This window comes from Camarhynchus parvulus, chromosome 2, assembly GCF_901933205.1.
Source record: "Camarhynchus parvulus chromosome 2, STF_HiC, whole genome shotgun sequence".
Lineage (NCBI taxonomy): Eukaryota > Metazoa > Chordata > Aves > Passeriformes > Thraupidae > Camarhynchus > Camarhynchus parvulus.
The window spans coordinates 96813604-96824380 of record NC_044572.1 but is presented as its reverse complement, the minus strand read 5'-3'; the positions used below and the strand labels follow the sequence as shown (position 1 = coordinate 96824380).

The following is a 10777-nucleotide window of genomic DNA, read 5'->3' as shown; positions in this document are numbered from 1 at the left end:
GAGGCTGAACTACCTGTGCCTCTGGATCTGATAGATGCTGCCTGTGCCAGCCCACATTCAACAAAAGATATCCAGAGGGCTTCATTTATTCAACTTATGTGTCTTTAAAAAGAAGAATAAACACAGGGGAACATCCATGGCTGCTGCAACTTGCTTGCCTCCTTACATTTAAGAATGATTTCTAGGCCAAATATCTGTCTCTGAAAAAACTCCTGTGTATAGTTCAGGAACTAGAAGAGGACTACTCTAAATACAGTTTGCAAGTAGTATTTATAGAGTAAGAGAGTTCAAATTTACAGATTGCACCAGCCGTCTAGTTCCCAAAAATCTGGGTGAAAAATCACCTTTTCTGCTCTAGGAATATAGCTATTTTGTGGTCTTTCACTTAATACCAAATGTACTTACTGCGCTTTCAAAGGCAGACAGAATCAGGTCTGGCTACCAATACTTTCTGAAAGATAACAATGGTTTCCATATTCCAAACAAAAATAGCAGGATTTTAGAATTTGGAATATGTACACTTGACTGCATCATGAAGTTTTGTCATATATGAAGTGGCAAAATAATATAGAAGAAAAAAGAGGATAACACAAACACATTGTTTTACTAACAATAGTTTTATTTTATGCAGGATGTTTCAGAAAATTTTGCTAGGACAGTGTATACACTGGAATTGCTCAGACAGAGATATCTACATAAATGTAAGACCATACACATTTAAATCCAAATTCATCCTACTTCATCTGAGGCCTGTCAGTGGGCATCTAAATTAAGGGTTTCACCAATCCTGGCTTTTGAGTATTTAAAAAGATAGCAGCAATGTCTGATTTACCTTTGAGGGTAACACTCATTTTCCATTGATTCTAGGGTGACAAGACTCCTTATTTAGATGTGAAAGTTAAATTACCTAATGTGACATAGATTAATTCAGGTCATGTTCTTAAAACTCCACAATACCTTTCTCAGTAAAGGCAGTAAACAAAGTGTTGAATTTATACCACCATAAATTAAGCTTTCAGAAATTATTCTGTGTGAATGTGATCAGACTGTCTTTGTTCTCCTCCATCACAAATAACTCTCAGCACATTGCCTGCTCAAAAGATGTATAGTTTAATTTGAAACAGCATCATTTCAGCCACATGAAACAGCACTTTCCCATTATTAAGTATTTTCAGAGACAGCATGAGATTATCCATTCACATCCCTTACGAGAATAGTGTTGATCACGCACCAGCAAATGTTTCCTCACTAAAGAAAATCAGAGTCCTGACATTTAAAAATTGTGCTTTGTAGATTATTTTGAATATATGTTTGTTTCTATACCTCCTTTTATGGGCTTATAAATTTATCAGGCAGCCTACAGCCTTTGATTAGACTTACAGAGCAATTTATATTTTTAAAATTATTAGAATACCCTTCCTTTTGTCACCAAATATCAAGAAGAATAATCTTTAATGATCACTTTCGGTATTTATTTCCTGCCATTTCTTCTGTTCTGGAATATTCAGGCTAACTAGTTGATAATAATTTTATGACAGTAGATGACAGTATTTTGTTCCTGTTGAAAGCAAGTGCACAACATTCACTGAGGTCACCAAGGCATCATGCCACTTATGGTCCAATTCTGAACAGCTCAAAATTTACAGATTTGATCCATAATTCATGGTCCGTATTCCACACTGAGATATGGTATTTGAGACTGTAAGTCTCCAGACAGACTCTTCACTTGGAAAACAGCCCATTCCTCATGAGATTTAAGCAAATCAGGTTTTAGTCTGAACCAAATCTATTAAAAGAGTACAGAAGAAGAAATGAAAGCTTATGCCCTGAGAATAGAACTGTAAGGATCCAGTACTTATCCTCTTGAAGAAAATTCATATGTAAATAAAAAGAAATAATTTTTATAAATTACTAAGTCACCTAAACTAGTATCACAGCTTCTAATTACAAAATATTCTAGCATATGGAACCCAACATATGGGCCACTTGCAAAAGGGGTCATTTTTGCAACTTACAGAAATATTGATAACATGTTTTCATCCTTTATCTTGAACTATGCACTTCAAATGTTTTCAGGAAATGCAGCATTATGTTCCAGTTAATGTATGTTTACATTCATCAAATAAATAGTGTTTTTAATGGTAGTAATTGACTGTAGGATGGACAGGAGTTTGCTACTAATTATACCATATTGTTTCAACAGCAAATGAAAACATTTTTACAGCTTCAAAAAAATTCTGATCCATAACTGAAGCTTTACAAATCAGTTAACAATAACTTCATAAAATCTGAAAAGCAATTTTTATTTGAATTGCATTCTAGCACTAACAGAATAGTATTACACTGTCAAATGACTTGTGCCATATATTTTACATAATTGAGGATCTTGTGTAGAAATTAATCTCTGGATCTGACAAGTTCAAGCATAAATCTGATGAGGACTGAATGCCAGCTGCATGCAAAAAGGGTGAAGGAACCAGCCTGACCATGATACTGACAATCAGCTCCACAGACGTTGCTCTTGGAAAAATCCTACTGGGAGCACTGGAGGCATTTAGCTGTGCTCAGAGACTACAGATTTATCCTGTTTGATAGAACTCTGAATGCCAAGACCTATGTGCATCTCCCCAAGGCCAACGTCACTTACTTACAAAGTAAACAACTGAAATGTTTTCCTTGGTATTTACTTTTCTTATGCTTTCAAATATGATTTAGAGATAAGAATTTAAATAAAAACTGCCTTTTTAAAAAATACATTAGAATCTTAGCTGCATCGTGACTGGACAGTTCAAACTACAATACAGTACAAATAATTATCAACATTTAATAGAGGAAGAGAAAGAAAGAAAAGAAGATAAAGTACTGGGACTAAGTTTTCATGAATGTATTTATGAAAGTGTAAATGAAAGTGTCAGAACACTTTTCAGTACAACGTACCTAAATAGATATTCCTTTCAAAAAGTTCAAACAATTCTCAAAGTTTATTGACAGTCTTAAACATCCCTATATGGAGAAAGGGGAGATCAATGTTTGTGTCTGTGTAGTGACCATTCTTCTTCTGAATACCAACAACAGAAGAGAATTTTAGAGAATAACTGTGTATAACCACAAAATCTTACCTTCAGCTGACCTAAAACTTCTGACAGAGCAAAGCCTTTTTATTTGTTCTGATTCTACTGTAAATATTGGAAATAGAAAGTAAATGCTGAAATTTATTCTGTCAGGTACAAACTGTACAGACATCAATACTTTCTTTTAACATACAATCAAAAATGGCTGCAGAGAGAAGGCAATTTGAGGGAATGATAGTTGGAAACAAAAGTTTCACTAAAATGTCAATGTATATTAACTTGTTTAATATTTCTTTTAACATGGCACTCCACCAAGCCAAAGGTGAAATACAGTCTTGAAGGGGAAAATACAGCTACTGCTAGTAAATGACAGGTAATTTACTGTGAGTAAGACCACAAATTATCAATAGCTTTATCATGGTAGAGGCCTGTTTTGCCATACTAATGACTGTCTGTGAAAAAGGTACTTTTATCTAGGTTGCAAGGAGATATCTCAAGGATATGAAATGTACATATGGGAGGGAGAAAACAGCTGGGTAGAACAGGAACATAATGGTAAAATTGGAAGAAAAAAGAGGAATCCTTTATATTAAAATTCAGCAAGGGTATCTGTAATCTCTATGAAGAAACTCACTGCACTTTTGACATTGCCCAATGCTTACCACCCAAATAAATAACAATTACACATGTATTTTAATATAATAAGCTCTGATTCCAGCTCCCACAAACCAATTGAAGCATATTTCAACACAATTCCACTTATAATAAAAAACAGATGGTCAAGGAAATAGATGTCTCTTTGTGATCTGATATACACATCTGCAGACATTTACAATATGCATGCATTTCCAGAGAATGCTGAGCAAGTTAAATTGGGAAATGGGAATTTTTTTTCTTAATGGGCATGCACAAAGAATGTGATTCAAGAAAAGAATAAGCTGTGACAAAGATGCAACTATCCTATCAGGCCTATCTGTTTTCAAACAAATATCATAGCATTGTGTTAAAGGAACCCTAGTCAGATAACTTTGGAAATAGTTTGCTGCAGGGAAACATCACTCAAATGTGAGGTGGCTGAGGGTCAGGCAATTTTCAGATCTCTCCACTCTCTGATGGAAGACCTGAGGTTAGCAGTGGCTGTCCTTCAAAAATTCGTTATACAGACAAGTAAAACATCCCACGGCAACACAGGGCTAGAGATTTATTTGAGGTCTTCTAAATCTCAGATTGCATTTTATGCAGACATCAACAATAGGCCATTGCCAATGGCATCACATAGCTGCACTGGTTCCAGGGTAATTATGCACAAAAATCAGCAAAGAAATGTGTTACAACAAAGGATGGAAGAGTCTCACTCAAAAAGAGAATATCCTTGCAGAACCTCTAAGACAAGAGGTATAGAATAAAAGAGTTCAAGAAGTCAGTATGTTAACAACATTCAAAATCAGACTGAGGCAGGTTAAAAGTACACAAATTTAACTGCTCATTTGAGGGATCTTGCTAGTTTCTTAGATTTCATCCCATTTTTCTTCCTCCATATAATTTACTTCAAGCTCACAAAGGGTACCACATTGTCAGGAATGGAGAATTAATATTTCTCTTTTGTGAAACATCAACCCCAAATTTAAGTACCACATTTCTGACATGCAGGAATCATATCCTAGAACAAGATTTAATATCTGAGTCCATCCCCGTCCTGGACCTGTCTGCTTAAATTGTAAATAAGAAACTAGATTTACTTAAATGTTCTGTTTCCTCCCACTAAGGGGATGCTGAACAGCCCTAAATCTCAGCTTATATTTATTTTGTACCACCATAGTGACCAGTGAGACATCAACAGAATGCATCAGTAAACTCATCCAAGGGGGCCAATAATGACCATTGGGAACAGGACCAGTTTGACAAGTATAATGTCATATAAACCATCATATACAATCATCAAATGGTAAATACTTTCTGGAATTAACCATTTGGGCTGGAGTCAAACTGGTGAGCTGGAGGTGAAAAGCTCTCTGTTCTATTACTAATCCCCTGAGCTATAGAGGCCCCAGCTGGTGCTTCTGCAAAGGTTCACACAGCTTTTTTTGAAAGGCCACAAAAATAGTTACAATATCTTTTTAAAGTAAACAAAATACAAACAAAAAAAACCCCTTCCACAGTTTCAAGAACAGTTACATTTTTCTTAAAATAATCTCTCTGAAAGTAGCAGACTGTACACATTTTACAAGAATAAACAAACTTATCTAATATTTATCCACAAATTGGGACTCAGAGATCATTAGTGCAAATTTCTGCTGACCAGCAGCACTTATTCTATAAACTTTGGGTATCCTAAGTGGTCCATCAGTGAACAACAGATATCTTCAATCTGTCTTATCTCTTCATGGGGCATGTTTTGTTTCCAGGCATGAATGCTACTTGGTGAAATCTCGCCTTCATAAGGAAGATAGAAAAGACTGGTGGACGTGGCAAATAATATTTGGTTTAAGCTAGCAGGAGGAAGAGGAATACCGAGAAAGGCAAAAATTGTTTCAGCAGTCTTCTGAGGAAAGCTCACAATATCTTCAAACTTGACCACCTGATAATTTCTTGGCAGCAAGTCCCTGTTTATCCTCATTGCTGCTGCTGTGTTTGCTAGCCATAAATACGACAACACAGAAATAGCATTTGAATTAGAATTTGAAATTTCTTTTCTCAGTGATTCAAACTCAGAGGCATAGCCTTCATTTAAACTACATTTTCCTTTACCATTCTCCCCTTTAAACATTGCAGCCAAGCGTTGTGGAATATTTTTCAAGGAGTAAAAGCTCGGCTTATTTTTGTACAGCATTGAATAGATCCATGCCCGTGGGTCCCTCACTACATATAATGCTCTCATTGATGGTCCTAAGATTTCCTGAAAGAAGGGAAGCTTTAATGTCCAGCTCCCACTGGTTAAACTAAGCACAGGTCGTGCATTAGGATAATAGACAAGGTGTCTTCTCAGCTCCCTAATATATTCAGCATCTTTTTCTTGACTTCCTCTTGCCCTGCTTCTTTGCTCTAATAGGGATTCTCTCTTTTTGGACCTTTTCTTTTTGTCTTTGCTTAATGCAGAATGCTGAGCAATTTTACTTCTGCTAGCTTCATATAAATGAATGTTTTGTAAATGCAACTTTGTGTCTTGAACTAGAGACCGGAGCCACCCTTGGATAAGACGAAAATTACCATTCTGGACATCAGAAACCTTCCATTCACATGGATCTACAAAGGAATCAATTTCAAATTCAGTCTCAGGAATTTCAAGATAGGGTGTAGGTATCCTGATGTATAAAAAGTCACTGGTGTTGAAAAACAGCTGTTTTAAAATTTCTGCACCAGAAGTGGGAAGTGAAGTAATGATAACATCTGGCAAAACGACAGGGTTTCCTTCTAATTGTTTGGCTTTATTGCCTTTATCACGTTCTAGCCTTGTCATGTCAGTGCCCCACTTTGCACAGATGGGCTGAGTACACATGCTCCACACATCCACCAATTCAATAAGCCATAGTGTAACAACCAGGATCAGGATCCAACGCAACATTTTGCCAAAGGATATGTAAAACCGCCACTGAAAAGCCAGTATGACCAAACTGACGCTCAAAATTAACCCTGCAATTATGTTCACTTTGAATCCAAATGGGAAAACTACCCTATTATTTTTTGTATCTTTTTTCACAGATTCAGTACCAAGACCAAACTTGATCACTTTATTCTCATGAACTACTTTAGCAAAACCACCAAATCCCAAGTAATCAAACCTTGCCTTTAAATTCTGATACTCAGTCACAACAGAGATGGTATTTTCAGTGTTGTTGACACTGAGCGAAATCTGAAATCCAGATTTTGCATTATCCATGAGTCTACAGCTAGAAACATTGACATATGGGCCATAGAAAAGGTAAACAATCCTTGTAAGCGTGTTTTTCATTGGAAAGGTAACATTTACAAACTGAGTCCATCGCTTTTTGAATTCAGCAGCTTGTTCAGCCTCCTGTATCCTAGCAACAGGACTACTCCCACGATGATCAAACCAAAACATCTTGTAGTGGGCATCCCACACATCCATCATAGCTCCATTGTACTTGTTCTTAAACTTATAGGGTATGTATTTAAAATCAATGTCAAGATTATGAAAAAAGGCACTGACTGAATTAACAGGAGAGTCTTCCTCCTTCTCGATATGGTCAACCACTAGCAATGTCTGAGAATTTAAGAGCAGCAAAACACGATACACACTTTTCAGTTTCATTGCTGATGTGTAAGCAGATACTGCCTCACCACTCACAAACATCATGTCACCAGCCTGGGAGGCTGTTATAATTTCTCCAGTTGAGTCTCCAACCTCGTCACCAATCCACTTCAGCCACTGGGCGCACTCACCAAGCTGTCCTTCCCAAGGCTGGTTGCACTGGCTTGTAGGAGATGGAGCAAACACCAAGACATTGTTCAGGTGGCTGAGTTTAGGTCCATAAAGAGCCTCAGATACAAATACCTGTCCATTGGGAGCAAAAGTGAAGGAATTCTGATCGGGATGTTCATGACCCGGATTGAAACTTCTCCACCCATCAATCCATCTGTAGGGTTGAAAGTGAACAATATCATAGACAGCACGTCCACCAAGTTTTCCAGACTTGAAGGATACAAAGGTGTTTGTCTGACTGTTTGGCAATCCAGCCCCATAAGTAACAACTCCCCAGTTAGGAAACACGTGCATTTTAGCAGTACCATAGTCAGGAGGTGGCTGAGGAGTGATTTCAGCAGCATACCATATAAATTCTGTATGTAATGTACTCCACCTCTGTGCAGTGGATGGCACCATTGGCCCATCCTTGGGTCTGTGTTTTCTAATTTGCTGTGCCAGCCAGTTACCAGCTCCATTCCTCATGATGAACTTATCCAAGAAAACCAGTTGGCTCTCAGGACCATAAAACCAGTTGTAATTAGAATCTGCAACACCCACAGTCCTCTGGAAGCCTGGCAGTAGGGTGGCATAGTAAAACCAAAAGTGCATTTTTAGCCAGTTATTCTCCAAGTTGTTAATACCAAAGTGGCGCTGGGCCAGGAAAACATACTGTGTCACTGACTTGGCTGTGTAACTCCCGTAAGCTACCCCCTCATCCAGAGACCCATCCACAATATGATTGAGGAGAAACATTGTTTTCTCCATCACATCAACCACAGTGTGTTTCCAAATATTCGCCTGAGATCCTTTGTCCACTCCGGCAACTAAAGCCCCAATAAGCAGAGCAAGCATATTGGTTGCTTGGTGATTATGGAGAAGCTGCTTTCCCCAGGAACGAACCTTGGAGTACTCATACATCTCCTCGCTTACAGACCATATCTTCTCCAGGTATTTTTGCCTTCTCTCATGTTCCAGTGAATTATACAAGAAGTCAAAAGCAGTGGCAAATCCTGTTAGGGAGTGACCAAGCGGCACTTCATCTCCAGGAGCATTCTCAACCAACCAATTTTTGTAGCCAGCCATTCTATCCATATACTCTAGGGCAAAATCAAATGCAGCTTTATCTTCGGGGCACAGCAAACAGTAGAATGCTAGAGGGGGCAGGTTGTTACCATAAATCTCATTCCACTTGGCTGCAAAATCAATGTGCTTGGGTGGAGGTAGGTAGTATAAAGGGTTGGACAGCATAACCATCACTGCACTTCTGATGGCTCTGAAGAGATGCAAATGGCTAGTACGAGCCTTTTGCCTCAGTGCCTGAACATCCTGAGGGTCGAAATACAAGCTTGGATGAAGAACTGTTCTTTTCAGCTTCTGCTCAGCACTAAGACCTTCAAGTTGCTGTTTTTCATACTGATCTACATTTTCCATGAATGTCACCCAATCAGAGTAATTGCTTACAGATTCTTTGAAAGTGAAGACATCAAACACCATTAATGCTAGAAATAGAGTATGCCCTGTGAACATCAGAGCCATGATCCATTAGGCAGCTCCTCTTCCCCAGGGATACATTTCTTCACAAAACAGTGTTCAGATATCAAACTTTCATCCAGTTTGTTAAAAAAATAGTATCTTAAGGCATATTTTTATGAGAAAAGACCTATTGTATACTGTGCATTACAACAAAGGCTCAGACTACTTGTAATCTGAGATACAACATTGAAATGACAAGGCTCTTGAAAAATTAAATCTCAGGTGCCTTGTCTGCTCACACTTTTCTCAAATACAACACTACAAGCATAAGCACTAAAATCAGGGACAAAGTAAAATCTCTACAGTATGCATATAAAGTACAGGTCGACTGCGCAGTAGCAGACTGAAACACTATCTCTTGGTACCTTGAAAAGCATGATCTAAAAAGGGAACTGGAGTAATATTGTTTGCTTTTTTAAAAAGCTTTCAATCGGACCAAATTCCACTTTTAGAGCTGACGAAAACTCCACTGATCACAGAATGATATAATTTATTCCAAACAACGTGTCATATTTGATGAAATAGGGAATATAGAACACTTGGAAAATAGACTCCAAAATTGAAGTTACTGTCTTCAGTCGTTGCCTTTTTTCAATTTCCTTACACACTCTTTCCATCTTTCCCTTTTGGGATTCAGGGAGGGACAGGAAGGAAAACAATAATTTAAAAAAATCAACATAGATCCTCCATTAGATCCTTTTGATGAAACTGCAGTGATTTTAACCACTATTCCTCTCTGTTTGTGAAAGATGCACCTGAATTAAGAGTCATATTGACATATTTTCAAGTCTTTTTGATGATGCTAGTGATGCCCAAATTTGGCCTCGATGATTAAAAAAAATCCTCCTCCTTCCATTATGATGCAAAAGGAAAACATGTGAAAGAGGCAGAAAGCCAATACTTTCTTGTAAGAAGAGCAGTTTCAGGTTTCCTTTCACTTCACATGTAGGTTCTTTCTGTGGAAACAGAAACAAAAGTTCTCTGAAGCTGTGCAGATGTCAGAACATATTTAAAGTGCTTTGGTTAGCAAACTGCTGTTAAGTTTAGAGGAAAGATGAAGGAAATGAAGGAATTTTAAGGAAATCAAGAAATAAAAGAAGGAGCATTTCAAAGTTCCACAAAATTTACCCTCGGCGAAAGAGCAATTCAGATTGGCTACTCAAGCTCACTTTATTTCACCATTTCCAACGCGGTCTCGGAATATTCTCCCGTTACGCTACCAGCATCTACTCATGGAAATAAATCTGACACACGCCACCGAAATTCAATTCACCTCGAATTAAACTAAGAGCACACGCGTGTTTTTACCACGCGAGCGGCACAGCGTGCGGAAGGGCGGCGGGAAGCAGGAAACCCGGCACCCGGGATCACCGCCGCCCCGCCGCGCCGCCCGCACCGAGCCCGCCAGAGGGCGCCCGCCGCCGCCGCGCCCCTGCCCGCGCCGCCGGGGCCGCACAACTTGGACAAGTTTCGGCGCGGACCGCGGGGCCGCCGCCCCGAGCCCAGCCCCGTCTTACCGCGGCGGCTCCGCGCCGGCTCCCGCGGGGCTGCGTCGCTCTGTCCCGGCCGGCGCGGCCCGGGGCGCGGGGCTGGCCCCGGCTGGGGCTGCGGGTGGCGGCCGCCGTGCCGGCCCCGCTCGGCTGGGCCGGGCTGCGCTCGGTTCCGGCCTCTTCCGCTCTTGCCGCTACTTTTCCACCCGGGCTGGCCGCAACTTCTGGTCCCTGCCCTCCGCCGGCGGCTCCCAGGAGTT

At 39.5% G+C, this 10777-nt stretch overlaps 1 protein-coding gene across 1 annotated transcript; it reads right to left on the bottom strand.

Moving 5' to 3' along the window:
• Positions 1-598: 598 nt before the first annotated feature.
• Positions 599-10606, bottom strand: DSEL (dermatan sulfate epimerase like). Its single transcript, XM_030943162.1, has 2 exons — positions 10545-10606; positions 599-9983 (listed from the first exon to the last, which is right to left on the bottom strand). The coding sequence occupies exon 2, from the start codon at positions 9028-9030 to the stop codon at positions 5380-5382; it is 3651 nt and encodes a 1216-aa protein (XP_030799022.1). The 5' UTR covers positions 9031-9983; positions 10545-10606; the 3' UTR covers positions 599-5379.
• Positions 10607-10777: the final 171 nt, after the last annotated feature.